Here is a 21232-nt window from a genome sequence, read left to right as displayed (position 1 = left end):
GCCGAGGCTGAAACTGTGAGCTTACCTGTGCAGTTATCAGCATAGTGTACATTGCAGTACCACCTGTCACCAGTAGGTGCTGCTGTGTCTTGAATTATGTTCTGAAGGATTGTTCATCACAGATCATTATAGAAAGAGTTGTGATCACAAGCATGTTAAAAACATGTTCTGAGAGTAAATACTGCTTGTGTCCAATAGGTGGCGCTATTCATATGACAAACATGTGTATATAGATGAGTTCAGGCTGGGCCCATGATGAAACATGTCAAATTTGGAAGAGATCGGGTATTGTATGTAAATGTCAGTACCATGTATTTCCTGTGGGTGGCGCTATGGCTGTAGTAGATAAATGAGTCCATAGGTGTGTTGAGGGATGGACCCTGATCATGTGTATGTAACTTCAAACAAATTGAACACTGTATGAAGGAGCTATAAGTACTTCCTGTTTCATGGCGAGACATCAGAGTTTGAGGCGTGGCCACGCCCACAGCGATTGACTTAGAGAAATTCTGTCTCATAACTTTTGATCATCAATGTGTCTGCTTCAAAATGTGCGTGGTTGGGAGTTGATCGGAGCAAAATTGTAGGAGCTATTTACATAAATACATATTTTGGAGTTTGAAAAAATTTACTCCAAGTTTAGCGAGGTGCCACGCCCACAAAAATTGACTTAGAGAAATTCTGTCTGATAACTTTTGATTGTTAATCTGTCCACTCCAAAATGTACGTGGTTGGGAGTTGGTGGGACCAAAACTGTAGGAGGAGTTCAAACAAATACATACCCAAAATAATGGGGTCAAAAACAGAAAAATCAAAATGGCCGACTTCCTGTTGGGATTTCACCACGACGTTAAGAGGATTTTTTGCAGGTCTTGGCATGACACCTTCCCAAAAAAAATTTCATGCATGTATGTTGAACCGTATTATGGGGCTAGCCTTTTCAAATTTCCAACTTCAAGGGGGCGCCGTTGAGCCATTTTGGGGATTTTTTTTTTCGGGACCACCAAAATGTCGAAATTTTCACCAGGCCTGGTGCATGTGCAACGGTTGGGGACTTTTGCACCGCGTTATGGCAAGCAAATTGGGGATTCAAAAGTCGGGAGAAAGAAGAAATAATAATAATAATAATCACTCGGGTTTCAATAGGGCCTCGCCGACAATTGTCGGTGCTCGGGCCCTAATAATAATAATTAAAGCCGCAAGCGGCGATGTGCGGGCCCTCGTTCAAGCACCGCCTGATGTGCGCGAGTCCTAGATGTGCACTACCGCCTGATTTAAGGCACCGCCTGATGTGCTGCAGGTGTTGCTGTGCTGCCTAGGCTGAAACTGTGAGCTTACCTGTGCAGTTATCAGCATAGTGTACATTGCAGTACCACCTGTCACCAGTAGGTGCTGCTGTGTCTTTAATTATGTTCTGAAGGATTGTTCATCACAGATCATTATAGAAAGAGTTGGGATCACAAGCATGTTAAAAACATGTTCTGAGAGTAAATACTGCTTGTGTCCATTAGGTGGCGCTATTCATATGACAAACATGTGTATGTGTATGAGTTCAGGCTGGGTCCACGATGAAACATGTCAAATTTGGAAGAGATCGGAGATTGTATGTAAATGTCAGTACCATGTATTTCCTGAGGGTGGCGCTATGGCTGTAGTAGATAAATGAGTCCATAGGTGTGTTGAGGGATGGACCCTGATCATGTGTATGTAAGATCAAACAAATTGAACACTGTATGAAGGAGCTATAAGTACTTCCTGTTTCATGGCGAGACATCAGAGTTTGAGGCGTGGCCACGCCCACATCCATTGACTTAGAGAAATTCTGTCTGATGACTTTTGATCGTCAATGTGTCTGCTTCAAAATGTGCGTGGTTGGGAGTTGATCGGAGCAAAATTGTAGGAGCTATTTACATAAATACATACTTTAGCGGTTGAAAAAATGTACTCCAAGTTTAGCGAAGTGCCACGCCCACAAAAATTGACTTAGAGAAATTCTGTCTGATATCGTTTGATCGTTAATCTGTCCACTCCAAAATGTGCGTGGTTGGGAGTTGGTGGGACCAAGACTGTAGGAGGAGTTCGAAGAAATACATACCCAAAATAATGGGGTAAAAAACAGAAAATTCAAAATGGCCGACTTCCTGTTGGGATTTCACCACGACGTTAAGAGGATTTTTTGTAGGTCTTGGCATGACACCTTCCCAAAAAAAATTTCATGCATGCATGTTGAACCGTCGTGAGGGGCTGGCCCTCCGAAATTTTCAAATTCAAGGGGGCGCCGTTTAGCCATTTTGGGGAATTTTTTTTCGGGACCACCAAAATGTCGAAATTTTCGCCAGGCCTGGTGCATGTGCAGCGGTTGGGGACTTTTGCACCGCGTTATGGCAAGCAAATTGGGGTTTGAAACGGCGTAATAAAGAAGAATAATAATAATAATTAAAGCCGCAAGCGGCGATGTGCGGGCCCTCGTTCAAGCACCGCCTGATGTGCGCGAGTCCCAGATGTGCACTACCGCCTGATTTAAGGCACCGCCTGATGTGCTGCAGGTGTTGCTGTGCTGCCTAGGCTGAAACTGTGAGCACACCCGTGGAGTTATCAGCATAGTGTACTTGCAGTACCGCCTGTCACCAGTAGGTGCTGCTGTGTCTTTAATTAAGTTCTGAAGGATTGTTCATCACAGATCATTATAGAAAGAGTTGGGATCACAAGCATGTTCAAAACATGTTCTGAGAGTAAATACTCATTGTGTCCAATAGGTGGCGCTATTCGTTTGACAAACATGTGTTTATAGATGAGTTAAAGGCTGGGCCCATGATGAAACATGTCAAATTTGGAAGAGATCGGGTATTGTATGTAAATGTCAGTACCATGTATTTCCTGTGGGTGGCGCTATGACTGTAGTAGATAAATGAGTCGATAGGTGTGTTGAGGGACGGACCCTGACCATGTGTATGTAACTTCAAACAAATTGAACACTGTATGAAGGAGCTGTAAGTATTTCCTGTTTCATGGCGAGACATCAGAGTTTCAGGTGTCGCCAGAGAGACAACCTTCAACAACAAGTCACAGTCTGAGAGCTATACACCATAAAGTAAGACGTGACTTCCTGTGGCCAGTAGATCTGTATAACATATAGGTGAATATTTGCATATAGAGATGTTCAGTCTGGGGCACTTATGCAAAAAAACCTCGCTCTGCCACACCCACAGCCATTGACTTAGGAAGATTTCTTTGACAAATGTTCATCTCCAATGTGACTACTTTATGCTGAGCGATGAAGGAGTTGATTGGAGAAAAACTCTAGGACATGTAATTTTCTGACACTATTCATATGAGCAAATGTTTATAGAGATGAGTTAATGCAGGAACGGGGATAGACATGTTTAATTTCTGTTTTGTGTTATTATCATTATTATAATTATTATTTAGATATTTTTAATAATTATTATTTTTTATAGTGGCATAATGCATATATCATTGTACAAATTAATGAAACCACAGCGTACACAATACTGTATTTCATGCCCTAATTTCATATTATATGATAATACTAATCACACTTTTGTCATTTTGTCAATAAGTCCAATTCTTTTCAGAAATAAAAGGTATTATTTTATTTCGGGTGTTTTATTTTGACATTTTCCTCTTCAAGTTTCGAGTTTCCTGTTCCTTTTTCCTCTCAGGAGCTTCACCAAATGAATGTCTGTGTAACAGACTTCAGGTGAGGGAGCCTATCAGCTTGCACGTTTTATTTTGCTGCGTCAGCAGCGTCAGCAGCGTCAGCAGCGCTGGTATATAACGGCGCGTCACGTCACTGACCGGTACTCCTTTACAGGACCTACAGCTGCGTGTATCAGAGCGAGCCTGAGAGCGAGCATTTTTTGCTAGCTACCGAGCGACCCCATCTGATATACACGGATATTTTCACTCGATTTTCTAAAGCCTTTCCACCTTCCAACGACTTGTGCACCTTTATCCCTTCACCTGGACCTTTGGGACACACAGTGAGTAACAGCTTTAATGCTAACTGCAGTGTTTTTATGTGCTACCTCCAATGAGTGACCGAGTGAAGAGCTAATGAAGCTAATGCAAGCTAGGTGTGCTAGCTTTAGGTGTGCTCCTTTAGCAGGAACTTAGAGTGGTTGGTGGTTTTGTATGGACTTAAAAGCTCGATTTTATTATTGTTTTAAAATTTAGCTCGAATTGAAAAGTGTTCATAGCAGTGGCCTACACCGTTAACCATTAGGCATGAAGTCAGAGTTTTTGAAATTGCAGCTTCAAAGACTACTAGGCCTGCTGCATGCTGTAGCTTCAGAGCTGAATTTGAAACGATATGGTGGTTTTGTATTAAAGTAAAGCATGATTGTGATTCTTGTTGTTTTAAAATTGAACTGAATTGAAAAGTGTTAACAATGCGCTACATATTACAGACAGAACAGTTAGGCATGTGACAGTGCTGTATTTTTGAAAAATGGCTTTCAAGCATTAAAGCTACCTACAGCAAGGCTGCAGTGTAACGGTTTCATGTATTTTCTGTGAATTTGGTATGACATGGTGGTTTTGTATAGACTTTAAAGCGTGATTTTATTCTTGTTTTATTATTGAACTCGAATTGAAAAGTGTTCAAAGCAGTGGCCTTAACCGTTAGGCATGACGTCAGAGTTTTTGAAAAATGCGGGAACGCTTCAAAGGCTGATGGGCCTGCTGCAGGTGCAGAGCTGAATTTGAAACGACATGGTGGTTTTGTATTAAAGGAAAGCATGATTGTGATTCTTGTTTTAAAGTTGAACTGAATTAAAGTGTAAACAATGCACTACATTTAAATTTTTTTTTTTTTTTTTTTTTTTTTTTTTTTTTTTTTTTTTTTTTAAATAAATGCAATGCGCTACATATTACAGACAGAACCGTTAGGTGACGTCAGCGCTCATGGCGCCGAAGCTTCAAAGGCTGCCGGGCTTGCAGTTCAACAGCTGAATTTGAAACGACATGGTGGTTTTGTATTAAAGTAAAGCATGATTGTGATTATTCTTTTGAAATTGAACTGAATTGAAAAGTTAATAACAATGCGCTACATATTAAAGATAGAACCGTTAGTCATGTGGCGTCAGCGCTGTGTTTTTGAAAATGGCTTTGAAGCTTTAAAGCTACCTACAGCAAGGCTGCATTGTGACAGTTTCATGTATTTTCAGTGAATTTGGAATGACATGGTGGTTTTATATTAAGTAAAGCATGATGCGATTCTTGTTTCAAGCCTTAATTAAAAGTGAACCTGTTAGTTAAAAGCAGTGAGTCCTATTACACACCATGTAGAACTGTGAATGAGCTTATTTACATAATTCGTTTTTTTTATAACAAACATATATATATATATATATATATATTAAATTGCATACTGTGTATTATTTTACTAGATTATGATTTATTTATTTTCCCAAAAAAAAAATTAATTTAAAAAATTTTTTTTATTTTATTTTATTTATTTATTTTTTTTTTAATACAATGCGCTACGTATGACAGACAGAACCGTGAGACATGTGGCGTCAGCGCTGTGTTTTTGAAAAAGGCTTTCAAGCTTTAAAGCTACCTACAGCAAGGCTGCATAGTGACAGACTACTAGATTATGATTTATTTATTTTCAAAAATTTCATTCTTTTTTTTTTTTTTTGAAACATTCAGACATTAACAGGAACAGTGACAAACTCAGACTACTAGATTATGAGTTGTGCACTCCCCTTTAAGATTCCTAAGGGTTATGAGCAGAGTGATGTTTTCCCACAGTGCAGTGAATGCATCACAGAAGTACTTTTGCTTCAAGTACTCCTAGTACTTTACTACTTCAAGTACTACAAGTACTTTTACTACTTCCACTAGTAAAAGTACTTTGAGTACTTGAAGTAGTAAAATTATTTGAGTACTTGAAGTAGTTAAAGTACTAGGAGTACTTGAAGTAGTTAAAGTAGTAAAAGCACTTGGAATAGTACAATAGTAGTAGTATAAGTAAAGAATTAAGAGGCGATAACAGTAAAGTAAGACTTGAGAAAAGGTGATTGTGTGTGTCTCTCCAAGTCTCATTAGCTGTTGTCATGGACATGGGATCAGCTGTGTAACTGCTGTGTGACAATTGATTTAGAATATGATTTATTAGTAAACCATGGTCATCTTTAGTGTACAATTGTAATATTTATGTTGAGAAAAAAATTATTGTGATAATTATTGTTGTTGAGATCCCCCAGCAATTGTGTTGTTAGCGGCTGTGTAGCTGTGAGGACACGATGAAGCAGAACTGATTTGTGCTTTATTTTTGAATTTCTTTGTAAAGAAAGCTGAACCAATATAAATGCACTTGTATACTGGTGTCTCTGTGTGTAGCTCGGTGTGTATATTGTCTGTGCACTTGTGTAGAAGAGTATTTTATATATATTTTTGGACATTTATTCTGAAGTGTATGTGTAGTAAGCTTGGCTTCTCAACAAGTCTAAATTAATTGTCCTTTTGTGTTTGTGCAGTCTGACAGGAGACAGTCCCATCTTTCTTCCACAGAGCAGCAGGACTTGGTGCGAAGCACGGTTAGTTACCAGTTTTATTAAATATGTTTTTTGTGTAGTGATGGATACATTTTAAAAAGATACTAGCTGGATACACTATTTTAAATGCTGTGATTGATTCATTGTGCTTCTGTTTTTGTGTTCACACGTGTTAAGATGCCTCGTGGTAAGTCCTATCGCCGCTCTCTGGCAGCCAAGAAGCGAATGGCAGAGCAGCGAAGCGCTGGCGTTGAACGCTTCAACGCCAGTCCCTATGGCTCCAGCAATGCCAGTGCACGTGAGTAGTCAACCATATCTAGAGGTTTTTGTTGCTTTTCTCCTGTGTCATTTTAGAGCAATACAACATTGAACTGTTATGTATTAATGATGTATGACGTTTTTACTTTAAATTTGTTGAATTTGTTTGTCTTTATGAATAGGGCATGGTACTGGGTACCGCCATCCCGTGCAGAAATGGCCAGTTTCGTCGCTGTCTGGGAAGCAGCACAAACTGGTGTTTATGCCCGAGTCTCCTGACAAGAAGGTAATATTAGATGTAATTTATGTATATATTTACCACAGCTGTTAATATATTAAATTGCAATGAAGCTAAAACGTAATTTCTGTATGCTATCCCAGTTTGTTCTTCTTGTGGGTGATTCCCACCTTCGTGCCATCGCCGACCGGCACGTGTCCATGCCAGAGGGAAGGTTTTCCTTTGGCATCATGTCTACACCCGGGGGCGCTGCTCATGATTTGAGGGCTGAGCTTGTGCACGCTCACGTCCCTCGAACTCCTGATGCAGTTTGTCTTCTGGCCCCATCCAACAACCTCACACATTCCAGGACCATCTCAGATGCTGGTGCCGACTTCACCGAGCTTCTGAATGCTGCCTGCAATCGGTGGTCCAACGTAAGCTTTAAGTTTAAATTTAAAAGTATGAATGTTTTTAAAAAAAAAAAATTTGGTATGGATCTGCAAATATATATACACTTTGTTATATTCCTTTCAGGTTGTAGTGGTGGATTTCCCCCCCCGCTTCAACTGCGACCAGCAGTACCAAGAACTGCTGCGCCAGGAATTCCATAGGGTTTGTGTCCGCTTGGGTATGTGACCTCTGATATACAATTTTGTGTAATATTTGACATTATGGGAAAGTACAATTACTTATGGTTATTATATGATTTCCATTTTTAAGGTGTGCGGTATTTTCCAACGGCATGTCACTTTCCGTTGGAGAACACAGACCTGTGGGCTAGAGATGGCGTAAGTATAACATGTAATTTTGATGTGAGGAGTTCAGTTTATTGAACAAGTGTTTAAAATTCAATGTTTTTTATATATTACAGATTCACCTGTCAGAACCTGAGGGCATGAGCGTGCTATCACAGCTGATGTGGCAGGCTGCTTACGTTGTAAGTTATGTTTTAAATATATCTGTTTGGATTAGATTTAAAAAAAAAAAAAAAAAAAGATTACATTTTATTTTTTGTATTTTTCAAATTGTGTGCATTTTTTACATGTTTTTTGTAATGTGTAATTCTTAAGGAACTTTTTTGAAACTGACGTGCTTTGTCAAAATGTTTTTTTATCTCATCATTAGACACTTGACACAGTGCCACAACCCCCCGCTGTGAAAGCACCCCTCAGACCACTAGCACCATGCATCAAGCCAAAACTTGTTGTGAAGGGTGAGGACACTCCACCACGTCCTCCGGTGAACCCCTTCGTGTGGCGCACTGTTCAAAGGGGCAAAGAGGTAATGCCCTGTCATTGTGGGGTTAAGATGTTAAAATATGTCTGCGAAACACAACTATTGTACTTAACACAAACTATGCTTTCTGTTGTTACAGGGGAACTCATCAGGGGAGCCTGGCCGGTCCTCTGGTGTGCTTCCTCAGAGAAGGAAGGTACAGAAGCAGGTTTGTGATGTTTTCTTCATGTTTATAATTGTAGGTAGATTGGGAGGGAGTAGTCAGCTGCTGTGCTCAAAGCAGGCATATACTACATGGTTTGAAGGAATTATGTCATTAAAAATGCACTCACTTAGCCTTTGAATCATTCCAGTGTTTATAGATAACTATCTGTTTAGAGTTGAGTTCAACAAGTGTCTGCGCTCTATAATTTCACAGGTGGTGAAGGAGTGTACCATCCCGCTAAACCCAGTCTGGTTTAGCTTTGCCCTGTTGGATGAGATGGACAAGCTTGTGCCATCTCATCTCCCTGGTACCGCGGTTCCAGAGGGCAAGCAGGTACTAATCATGGAATCTCAAAAACAGTCCAAACTGCTTTTAACGTGTAAATGCAATATGTCAACAATACATTTGATTTGTTTTTCATTAGAAGGCCTTTGTGGAGCGCAGGAGGAGTGCTGCCTCCAAGAGGAGTCGGTCCGACCGGCAGGTAAGTGTTATGATTTTAGGTATTTATTTTTCCACACACACAATACTTTGACTCTAAATGTCTGATGTATAGGTTGGAGTTGTATCCATGGTAATGCCATTTCCTAGGTAGTGTTTGCTAAACAGCAGAAAAACACTTGATTCATTCATGTATGTTTTCTAGGCGGAGGCAGTACCTAGCGTGGTGGTTGTGAAGGCGAGGGTCACTTCTTCCACGTTCATGCGGGAGACGGCGGAGGCGGAGGTTTGTGGATTTATTTTGTTCAAGTTATTTATCATATGTGATATTTTCTGATAATTCAAGGTTTTCAGATTGAAGCAGTTGGTCTCTGTCGTTTGCTAATTACCTGCCTGCTTTTGTGTTTTAAGCTTTAAAAGTAAGAATTTGATTTTTATTTCATCAAGTGTGTTTGAGGTTATATTTTTGTTGTCCTTGCCCTTCATTCACTTGTTTTGTTTTCATCAGGAGGCGGTTCCGAGTGTTGTGGGAGCGTCCCCCGAGTCCCCTGTCCAGTCCCCCGACCAGGCTGCGCCGGTGGAGGGTCCTGCCCGCCCCCATCGCACTCAAAGGCCCGTCAAAGGTCAGAGTGTTGCAGCTCCAGTTTGCATGTGTTCTGAGCAGTTGCCCCCACCTTTAGTTTCAGGCAGTAGTTTTGTAGGTCAGTACTCTGACGTGAATACTTTGCTCACTTGTAGTGCTGTGGCTGCGATCAAACACACGATTGCACCTGTGTGTACATGGCGTGGCAGGGACATAGATGAGGTCAGGTCAGAAGGGACTAAGTTGGTGGAGTTTCTGGTTGAGGAGAGTAAGAAGGTTCCAGCAGGAGAAAGGGAGTTGTGTACGCTTATTGAGAAGCACACAGTCTTTGGAGGGAAGTGGAGCGTTGACATTGGTAGGCCAGAGTACTTTGTAGTGAAGCCACCAGGGGAGGACACACTTGTGTCTGAGAAGCTGCAGGATCTGTTGTTGAGGGATGGCATGTGTCTCTTTGGTGTTGATGGTCTTGCTACTGCAGTGATACAACACAAAGATTACATTGTTGTTGTTGACTGCAGCACACGTGATGCCAGTGGTTCTGATCCTAGCTGCAGCAGATCTGTGGCTGTGTTTAACACATGCCTGAACGACCTGATGTTTCACATCAGGGGTCTGCAGAAGTCTTTCAACGCACAGACGTATGTTGTTGCCAGCATGTCTGTGAAGCCGCTTGATGTTGGACTCGGTGTTGAGACTGTTTCAGAGGTTGCAGACAGTGATGGTGACATGCAAGTTGCAGGTGAGGTTCAAGAGAGCAGCTCAGTCAGGTCTGCATGTCATGTGAGATCAGTGCAGGGAACTTTTCATCAGGGAGATGATCAGTTTGAGTTTGGAGGATTTCAGTGTATGGCCATTAGCCTTGTGGGAATTGCAAAACACACAACTGACAGTGTGTTTTCATGGCAGTCCAAGACCTTGGATGATGTTGTTGTGTCAGGGGACAAGTTGTATGCCTCTTTAAGGAAAAACAACTTGATCAGTGATAAAGTATCACTTTTTCTTTGTGTTCCTGATTTGCCCAAACAGCATGTGGTTGATGGGCAGAGCTTTGACTTTGATTACGGTGACTTTGTGAGTGGACTGGTAGGTGTGGATGAAGGTCCCACTATTGAGCTAGGTGTACATGTGAGCTTGAAAATGGGATTGACGGACATGTTGACACAGTACGACACATGTCTGTTGACAGTGCAGGGTAGCACTTGTGCTATCGTTCATCAAGGTGGACGGTATGCAGTGGTTGATTCCCATGCTCGTAGTGCTGAGGGAATGTTGCATGGTAACGGGAAGAGTGTTGTTGTGTATTTCAGTTGCATTGATCATGTCTATGATCACATATGCAAGTTGTCACGCATGTTGCCAGTAGGTCACAAGCAGTTTGAGATAGCTGGTGTTTGTGTGTCTCTCCCAGGGTTAGTTGTTGACAGTGAAATGTCCTTAAGACCTTCACAAACTGTAGAAACCAGAACAAGTTTGTCTGAGGTGTCCAGCGGTCAACCAGAGGTCAGCTGTAGCAGCAGTGTGAGGGCAGAAAAGTGTAAGAGGTCAGCAGGACGTTTTCTGTCAAAGAAGTTGAAAAGGAGTGATGTCATTGAAGTTGATTCAGATGTTGTGTGTGTTAGTGATGTGGCTAGTAAAGGACTGCAGTTTAATCCTCTTCGCAGGGAAGTTGCAGAAGCATTGTGCAAACAGTTGAACTCGGAGTCAGAGATAGTTGATGCAGTTTCTTCAGAGGTTGGTCAGTTAGGAGCTCCGTGTAAGAATGACAGTATACAGGGTGACGGTAATTGTTTCTTTCGAGCAGTCAGTCAAGCTGTGAGTGGTACTCAGAAGAATCATAGGAAAGTTAGACTAGCTGTTGTGAAGCAGTTAGAAAGTAATGTGGCTAAGTACAAGAGTCTTTTGAGGAGTGAGTTTTCTTCTGTGGCAGAGTACCTTAGGGAGTCAAAAATGCAGTATGTTGGCAGATGGGCTACAGAGGTAGAGATTCAAGCAGCAGCAGATTGTTTAGGTGTCAGTATATTTACTTATCATCAGGGTCGCTGGCTTGAATATAGTTGTAGGAATAGACAGTTTTCAAATCAGGGAATTTATTTAGAACATTGTAATGATAATCATTATGAGACTGTTGTTTGTGTTCAACAGCCTCAAATTCAGGGTTGCTATGGCTACTGCAGAGTGGACGAGTCTTGTATTGCAGGGTACAATACCAGACAGCATAAAGGAAAGGATAATGTTTGTTTGGGAGCTTCGATTTTAGCTGTAAGTTTAGATGTACAGCATGTAGAAGGTGATGTTACAAAACAGCGGCAACATAGTACATTATCAAAGTTTTTAAAAAGGAAGAAGAAATTAGATGAGAAAATGAAATGCCAGGGATTGCAGTATGGTCAGAAAAGAAAAGAAAGTAGAAAAATGAAATACCAGGAAAATGTGGTGCATAGGGAGAAAGTAAAAAGAAGTAGTGTAGAAAGAAGTAAACTTAAATACCAGGAAGATGTGTTACATAGACAGAAAGTAAAAAGAAGTAGTGTAGAAAGAATTAAATTCAAATACCAGACTGATGTGACTCACAAAGAGAGAGTTAAGAAAAGCAGTACATTAAAATATCGAGAGAATGTTTTGCATAGAGAGAGAGTTAGGAAAATCAGTCAATTAAAATATCGAGAGAATGTTTTGCATAGAGTGAGAGTCAAAGGAATAAGTAAGCGCAAGTATCAGTTAGATAAGTTGCATAGACAGCGTGTAAAAGCAATGAGTATAAGGAAGTACCATGGTAATGCAGAGCATAGGGAGAGTGTTGCAGCAGGTAACAGAGTGAGGAGGCAGAAACAGAAAGAAAAGGCACAACAGTTTGATTTTGTGATGGGACAGTTTCTAAAGAAAGTAGAGGATGGTCCAGATTTTGTTTGTTGTGTCTGCCACAGATTGTTGTTTAAACATCAGGTTTTAAGTTGTAGAAGAGAAGATTACAACAAAAGTAGAGGAGTAGCTTTGATCGCAGATAAATGTGTGACAGAAGATTATTTGCATAAATGTAGTCAGGACTGTGATGTGACTTGTAAGTTGTTAGATTCACCGAGAGGTCAGATGTGGATTTGCTACACCTGTCATTTAAAGATTAATAAAGGTGAAGTCCCACCTGAAAGTGTAGTTAATAATTTGGGACTTAATCCCATTCCTCCAGAGTTAGCGTGTTTGAATAGTTTAGAACAACATTTGATCGCTTTGCACATTCCATTTATGAAGATGTTAGCGTTGCCTAAAGGTGGGCAAAATGGTGTTCATGGACCGGTGACGTGTGTTCCTGCTAACATTGTGCAGACAGACAATCTGCTGCCCCGTTCCAATATGGAAGGGTCTTTGTTGAGGGTGAAATTAAAGCGTAAGTTGACTTACAAAGGCCACTACGAGTATCAGTTTGTCGATACGATGAAGGTTAGGAAAGCTTTGGTTTACTTGAAGAGGACAAATGGGCTGTATCAAGATGTAGAATTTAATGAAGAGTGGCTTAATGAGTTTTGTAGGGAAGAAGAGGAAGTTTTGGCAGAAGTTAGTGTTCCTAATGTGGAGAGTTCAGATGCAGCTACAGATGAAGCTGAGGATGAGCAGCTACATGACAGACAGCAGCACTGTATGTTTCAGGACACGTGTCTCATGCCTGTTGATTTAGGTCAGGAAGCATTAGATCAGTATTTTGATGATACACTGAATTTGGCTCCAGCTGAGGGAAATAGTCCTGTTAGGTTGTTGTGCGATGAGGCAAATGAAGCTAAATCTTTCCCAGTATTGTTTCCACAGGGTTGCAATACATTTCACGAGAGTAGACAGCACAGGTTGACTTTGTCCCGTTATTTAAATAACAGAATTTTACACGCAGATGGTCGGTTTGCTCGGAATGTGGAGTATATCTTTTTTGCTCAGTACATGTCAGAGTTAGAGCAGGTAGTGTCTAAAGTGTCTATAGCCTTACGGAAAGGGAAAGGAGGTAATCACACTCAAAGAGTAGGTGAGGATTTGTTGAAAAATGAGGAGTCTTTGAAGCAGTTGTTGGAGTTTGATGATGGCTTTCGGTTCTTAAAACCTATTAGAGGTACTCCAGCATTCTGGCAGGGAGCTCAGAAGGATTTATTGGCTTGTGTTAGGCAGCTAGGTGTTCCTACGTGGTTTTGTTCTTTTTCATCTGCTGATATGCGATGGAAAAACCTGTTGAATAGTATTTTGAAACAAGAAGGTAGGACACAGACATTTGAAGAGTTAGAGTGGGCAGATAGGTGCGAGTTGTTGCGCAGAAATCCTGTCACAGCAGCCAGATCTTTTGATTTCCGTTGGCATTGTTTTCTTAGGGAGGTTCTGATGTCTCCAGCTGAGCCGATAGGTAAAATCAAGGATTACTTTCATAGGGTAGAGTTTCAGCAGCGTGGCTCACCACACATTCATAGTTTGTTTTGGATTGAGAATGCCCCAAAGATTGATAAAGATTCGGATGAGGAAGTTGTTGCATTCATTGATAAATATGTAACATGTGAGCTGCCGTCAGAGGATGAGGAGTTGTTGGATATTGTAAAGTCAGTGCAGCAACATTCAAAGCGACATTCTAAAACTTGTAAGAAAAATAAAACTGTTTGTCGTTTCAATTTTCCCAGGCCAGCTTCAGGTAGGACTTTTATAGCTCGTGGTAAAAGTTTAGAGGATTTAAAGAAGACGTGCAAGTGTCAGGTAGAGAAGACGGGTAGTTCAGTTGCATGTACATGCAAAAGTCAGATTGATAAGGACAGTGAGAAAAGGATGAGGGACCACGCAGCAGACATTTTGGCAGCAGTGAAGAAGGCTCTTTCTGATGAGAATAGAAGCTTTGGCAGTTTGGATGAGTTGTTTGAGAGTTTAGGGATCACTCAGAGAGCTTTTGAGAGAGCTTATAAACTCTTTAGTCGGAACACACATGTCGTGTTGAAAAGAGAGGTTAATGAAGTTTGGGTTAATCAGTACAGTAAGCCACTTTTGAAATGCTGGAATGCCAACATGGACATTCAGTATGTTGTTGATGCGTATGCATGTGTGGTTTACATCGTCTCCTATATTTCAAAGGCAGAGAGGGAGATTGGACTGTTGTTAGGGAACGCTCAGAGAGAAGCAGCTAAGGACAAAAATCTTAGTGCAAAAGATGCTTTGAAGAATCTCGGCAGTGTTTATCTTCACAACAGAGATGTGTCGAGTCAGGAAGCGGTGTACAGGTTGGTACCCAGCATGCACCTGAAGGAGTGTTCCAGGAAGGTTGTGTTTGTCCCAACAGGGGACAATGTTGTGAAGATGAGTCTGCCTTTAAATGTGTTAAAACAAAAGGCAGCGTCATCACAGGGTCTTGCTTCAGAAGACATGTGGATGACTAGTTTAGTGGATCGCTATAGGAACAGGCCAGATGATAGCGAGTTTGATGACATGTGTTTGGCATCTTTTGCGTCAGAATATCGTGTTCTGAGCAAAAATGAGAAGAGTCAGAATAGGGTGAAGCTGAAGAAAGATTTTGGTTTTGTCTCAAAAAGAACGCGTTCACAACCTGCTGTTGTTCGTTACGCGCGCTTTTCTGAAACAAAAAATCCAGAATCTTTCTTTCAGAGCATTTTGCAGTTGTTTCTTCCCCATCGTGTTGACGTGCAGCTTAAACCTCCAAACTGTGAGACGTTTGAAGAGTTTTACATGAACGGTCATGCAAGGTTTAGTGATGGATCCAGGCATTCGGTCAAGTCAGTTGTGGATTTGAACAGGAGCAGATTTGAAATGGAAGCAGATAAATTGGATGAAATCCAACATGAGGTTGATGGTAACGTTGTGTTAGAGGATGCCTGGTGTGAGCTGTGCCCAGAGCAGGAACTGGAGCGTTTACAGTGTCGGCAAGAGCAGAGTGAGACTGAGCAGGTAGTGGAAGAGCATGTTGAAAACATTCCAGATTTGGCAGTTAGCAGTAAGGACGTTTCTCGTGTAGAGAAAAGAAGTAATGTTTTGAGCAGAAGTGATGGTTTGGCATTGGTTAGGTCTCTGAATGAGACACAGTTGTCTGTTTTCTACCAGATTCGTCAGTGGTGCTTAGAGAAGGTAAATGGGAAAAGGCGAGATCCCTTGCACGTGTTTGTAACCGGCGGGGCTGGTACCGGTAAGAGCCATCTGATTAGGGCTATTCAGTACGAGGCTATGAGGTTGTTGTCACCGGCATGTCGTCATCCTGACAACACCTGTGTTTTGTTGACTGCTCCTACAGGGATTGCTGCATACAATCTGCATGCAGCAACTATTCACAGTACGTTTAGCATTGGAGTGGATGTACGCTTACCGTACACTCCTTTGGGTGAAGAGAAGATCAATTCTCTGCGTGCTAAGTTGTGTGATCTGCAGATTTTGATCATTGATGAAATCTCCATGGTAGATCACAGATTGTTGGTTTATATTCATGGTAGATTGAGGCAGATCAAACAGACTGGTGACTTTGCTCCGTTTGGTAACGTGAGTGTGATTGCAGTGGGGGATTTTTTCCAGTTGCCTCCCATTAAAGGGAAACCACTGTATGTTGATGATCAGGGTGTGAACTTGTGGTCCAGTCTGTTTAAGGTTGTTGAACTAACAACAGTTGTTAGGCAACAGGATTCAGTCTTTGCAGAGTTGTTGAACAGGGTCAGAACTCGGTCTAAAAAGACTCCAATGCTGCTCAGTGACATTAGGACACTGCAGCGTTGTGAAACCGGTGAAGTCAGCTCAGCTTTACACATATTTCCCACAAACAAACAAGTAAATGAGCATAATATTCAGGAGCTATTCAGGACGTGTTCTGAATATGTTGAAATTGAAGCCCAGGACTATGTGAATAGCAAGAAAACAGGCAAGTTAGAGTTGATTAGTGGACATCACAGCAGAACGTATAACACATCTTTAGAGGAAACACTTCCCTTGGGGATAGATGCCCGTGTTATGCTCTGTAAGAATGTGGATGTTTTAGACGGTCTGGTTAATGGTGTGTGCGGTATTGTTACCCACATTGTGTCAGCTAGTGAAGGTAGGTTTCCAAAGAAGGTGTTTGTTAAGTTTGATGATGATCAGGTTGGTGCTCAGAGAAGGAAACGGTCTGTTGGGGTTTCCAGTGATTTGGCTAGTTCTACGGGTATTGACCCAGAGGAAGAGAGGGTGACAAACAAAGGTGGATTGCGAAGACAATTTCCACTTAAACTTGCTTGGGCTTGTACGGTGCATAAAGTGCAGGGGTTGACCGTAGACAGGGCTGTAGTTTGTCTTAAAAGGGTTTTCACAGCAGGACAGGCGTATGTGGCCTTAAGCCGTGTTAGAAGTCTGTCTGGGTTGATCATTGAAGACTTTAAGGACAAGGTAATTTATTGTAAGGATGACATCAAGGATGCAGTGAAGGGAATGCCTCCATTCTTGGTTGATGTCATACCCCGGCACACATCAAATACACCTACATTTTCTGTGTTTTTGATGAACGTGCAAAGTTTGAGTCTTCATGTGTCAGATTTAGCTTTGTGCACACAGCATTTGCAGCCTAACTGTATTGCTGTAACAGAAACATGGTTATCCACTGATTCTGTTTTAGAAGATGTAAAGATTGATGGTTATAGTTTCCTGAACTGTTCACGAAGGGAATCTTACATAAGTGACCACCCAGCTTTGGTGGCATTGCAAGCCCAACAACATGGTGGTGTTGGCATGTTTAGTGCAGACAATGTGGCATTTGACATAATCAAAGTGCCACATGTGAATTTGGAGTGTTTGATTTACAAGTATGTCAGTGTTGACATACTAGTCGCAGTCATTTACCGACCGCCCTCCTATCCCATGTTTTTGTTTAAGGGGAATCTGAGCAAGTTGCTTGATTGGCTTAACCCACTAAGTAACACTATTGCTGTCATGGGAGATTTCAATGATGACATTTTGAAGTCATCATCAATCTGCAGTTTAGTCGCAGAGAGGGGGTTTGTTCAGCTAGTGACACAACCCACCACAGAGAGAGGCACACTTATTGACCATGTGTATGTGAAAACAACACAGTACGAGGTACAGTCAGTAGTGTGGCCTACTTATTTTAGTGACCATGAGGGGATTCTTTGTTGTTTTAACAGCAAATGTGTTGAAAGTAATGAGGCAGAGTAGTTTAGATTTCTGAGGACTGCAGGTTTGTAGTGAAATTGTGAGCTTTTTGGTAGGTTTAACTTTTATGGTTGGCTCATTTGTGGGTTTGCATGGAATAGTCTGCATGTTTAGGGGCAAAAAAAACCAAAAACATTTGCATGCCTTTCTCGTTTTGTCTGTTATAGTGTGATAATGTTATTTGTGTAGTGCTAAGGAAAAAAAACTAAAAACAAAAAAACATTTGCATGCCTTTCTCGTTTTGTCTGTTATAGTGTGATATTTGTTTAGTGCTAAGGAAAAAAAACTAAAAAAACAAAAACATTTGCATGCCTTTCTCGTTTTGTTTGTTATAGTGTGATAATGTTATTTGTGTAGTGCTAAGGAAAAAAAACAAAAATCAAAAAAACATTTGCATGCCTTTCTCGTTTTGTCTGTTATAGTGTGATATTTGTGTAGTGCTAAGGAAAAAAAACAAAAAAAACAAAAACATTTGCATGCCTTTCTCGTTTTGTTTGTTATAGTGTGATAATGTTATTTGTGTAGTGCTAAGGAAAAAAAACAAAAATCAAAAAAACATTTGCATGCCTTTCTCGTTTTGTCTGTTATAGTGTGATAATGTTATTTGTGTAGTGCTAAGGAAAAAAAACAAAAAAAACAAAAACATTTGCATGCCTTTCTCGTTTTGTTTGTTATAGTGTGATAATGTTATTTGTGTAGTGCTAAGGAAAAAAACTAAAAAAACAAAAAAACATTTGCATGCCTTTCTCGTTTTGTTTGTTATAGTGTGATAATGTTATTTGTGTAGTGCTAAGGAAAAAAACTAAAAAAACAAAAAAACATTTGCATGCCTTTCTCGTTTTGTCTGTTTATAGTGTGATGTTATTTGTTTAGTGCTAAGGAAAAAAAACTAAAAAAACAAACATTTGCATGCCTTTCTCGTTTTGTCTGTTATAGTGTGATATTTGTGTAGTGCTAAGAAAAAAACAAAAAAAACAAAAAAACATTTGCATGCCTTTCTCGTTTTGTCTGTTATAGTCTGATAAAGTTTTATGATAGCATAGTATAAAGAGGTTTCGTTTCCTGCATTACAACAGCTTTTTAGGTATAACATTTTATAAATAAACATGTATGTTATGGATGTTATTAATGACATTTAAATTAATGTACAGATACACATTGTTTCACATAACTAAATAATACTAGGCCCTTAAATTAAATGATAACACTTTGCTGTAACATGCTGTTTGTAATGCGGGTTTTGCTTTACCTTTCATGTTAGCCACAAAAAAAGCAAAAGGCCCTGGGTGCGGACCACTGTTTACAGTTTACTGTTTACAACCTCGGGGTTCGACTCCCTGCGGGGCCCTGCTTTCCTCGGCAATGACATGGAAAGTTTGGTGAAATTGTAGAACAAAATGCGTCAAAGTTATTGAGCCTTAAAAATGTAAGCTGATAATAACGATAATAAAAATAAATCAGATTCAACCAACTTTATAAATTAATTTGTGAAGCAATAATAAAATAGGGTGTAATAAACAAACATTAATTTATATAACAGCTTGGTTATGTAGTTTTAGATGAGACATATGACACATATATATTTATATTTATAAATCAATAGTTAATGATAATAGCAGCAATCATGTTGTTGTATATTAAGATTTGTGTACACTGTTACTAACAATATTTTTTCTGGGAGGTCTTGGCCTCACTTGTGTCTCAGGTTCCAGTGGATTGTTGCTGCAGGCCTGCTGTTGTGGACCAGCTGACCTGAGGAGCAGAAAGACTTCATACCTCTTACTTATATTATCTTCTGTGTCAATTAATTTTTTTTAAATTTGCATTGTATCATTATTGCTGTTATCTATCGCAATTTTATTTTTGTTATAGTTAGTTTTTTTTTAATTGTAGAGGTACTGAGTTCATTTTAAAGTTTTATTTTCAAGATTACCCTTGTTAAATTATACAATTTTTGAAATGAGAAATGTAAATTTTCTTATTTTTAGTCTGTATTTTCTGTTACTGACTTGGTATTTTTTGTTTGCTTTATCAATACACCGATCAACAATAACTATGATAACCCATACTTTCAAGTGTTATTACTGATATTATACATTCTAAAAAAAAACCAAGTATGAAATGAATGTGAACTTGTGTATGAATTACTTCTATATAAATAAAATGAATATTGTTGATTTGATCAATCGTTTGACAGTTTATTTTATGTAATTGTTTTTAAGTTATATTTGAAAGAGGTTATAGTTTGCAGAAATACTACAGAATGGTATGACAATTATGGAGTTGTTGGCTGGAGATGTGATTAGGCACATACTATTGTGAAGTCTGACATGTTGATCATATGTAATAGTGAGCATCAGAGTCACTGCAGCTTCCAGTTCCAAGGTAAGACATCAATTAAAGTAATAAATTAGAATAAAGATATCTTGAAAAATGGACTGTAATCTTTTACAATTAGAAGTCTGAACATCAGATTCAAAGTCATGTTTATTGTTAAGCCATGAGTACACATACAAGGATTTGAATTTCAGCAGCCTTCACTGAGGTGGTTGGTACATTGGCAAAATAATATCAAACATAAGCCCTTTGTCATGGCCACACCCTTTTGAGGAAATGTCACTGTGAGCAATAATAGTTCATCAAGGTCTGAAGGCACTTTCTGAGTGTTTAAGAAATAAATATATATACAAAAAAATATGTGACTACCTGTTGGCCTAGGCTCAAACTGTGAGAATACTCGAGCAGTTAAAAGCACAGAGCACATTGTAGTACTGCTTTTGGCCAGTGGGTGGTGCAATGACTCATGAAGTGATAATCAGCAAGACTGTTTATCACAGTTCATAATAGAGGCAGTAGTGATCACAAGCATATTATTATAATAAAAGGTTTCTGAGAGTAAATACCACTTGTGTTCAATAAGTCAGTGCTAGACATCGGAGTTTGAGGCGTCGCCAGAGACACACCCTTGAACGACAGGTCACAATCTGACCTGCGATGCTTCATGAGGGTGTGAAGGCCGTTTCTGAGCACATTTGAAAAAAATACACTCAAAAGAGGGAGAGCTATACACCACAAAGTAAGACATGACTTCCTGTGGCCAGTAGGGGGCGCTGTAACAGGTGAATATTTGCATATAGAGATGTTCAGGCTGGGGCACTTATGCAAAAAAAACTCACTCTGCCACACCCCCAGCCATTGACTTAGGAAGATCCCTTTGACAAAGGTTCATCTCCAAGTGACAACAACATTGTGAGCGAAGCAGGAGTTGATTCGATAAAAACTGTAGGACATGTAATTTGCCGCTGCCAGTAGGGGCGCTATATGATATTGATGAATATTTGCATATAGAGGCGTTAAGGTTGGGGCACGTATCATGCATGACCGGTCTGGGCCTGATCCATTATTGTATATGAGAGATATTATTGTTTAGAAGTTGGCAAAATTTCCTCCATGCCCACACCCATTGACTTAGAGAAATTCTGTCTGATAACTTTTAATCGTCAATCTGTCTACTTCAAAATGTGCGTGGTTGGGAGTTGATCGGAAAAAATTGTAGGAGGGATTTACATAATCATGTGTCAGAATGAAAAATGTAAATGGCCGACTTCCTGTTGGGA

At 40.1% G+C, this 21232-nt stretch overlaps 2 protein-coding genes across 4 annotated transcripts in view; both read left to right on the top strand.

Moving 5' to 3' along the window:
• efna3b (ephrin-A3b) overlaps positions 1-21232 on the top strand; it is a 113973-nt gene that overhangs the window by 13361 nt on the left and 79380 nt on the right. The gene's annotated exons all lie outside the window — the stretch shown is intronic.
• LOC117822798 lies at positions 3682-19426 on the top strand. 3 transcript variants are annotated; one of them, XM_034697714.1, is made up of 15 exons: positions 3703-4004; positions 6507-6566; positions 6702-6822; positions 6965-7068; positions 7164-7436; positions 7537-7630; positions 7723-7790; positions 7874-7939; positions 8128-8283; positions 8378-8446; positions 8657-8776; positions 8868-8927; positions 9090-9170; positions 9393-9507; positions 18470-19426. In XM_034697714.1, exons 3-15 carry the CDS (start codon positions 6702-6704, stop codon positions 18472-18474), a joined length of 1332 nt encoding a protein of 443 aa, XP_034553605.1. In that variant the 5' UTR covers positions 3703-4004; positions 6507-6566; the 3' UTR covers positions 18475-19426. The 3 variants fall into 3 exon arrangements, with proteins under 3 accessions (XP_034553603.1, XP_034553605.1, XP_034553604.1); XM_034697713.1 differs by lacking the exon at positions 18470-19426 and adding an exon at positions 17783-17812; XM_034697712.1 differs by lacking the exon at positions 18470-19426 and having other exon boundaries at positions 3682-4004; positions 9393-17750.

This window comes from Notolabrus celidotus, chromosome 12 (assembly GCF_009762535.1).
Source record: "Notolabrus celidotus isolate fNotCel1 chromosome 12, fNotCel1.pri, whole genome shotgun sequence".
NCBI lineage: Eukaryota > Metazoa > Chordata > Actinopteri > Labriformes > Labridae > Notolabrus > Notolabrus celidotus.
The sequence above is the reverse complement of the archived record's forward strand: the minus strand, read 5'-3'. Positions and strand labels throughout refer to the sequence as shown.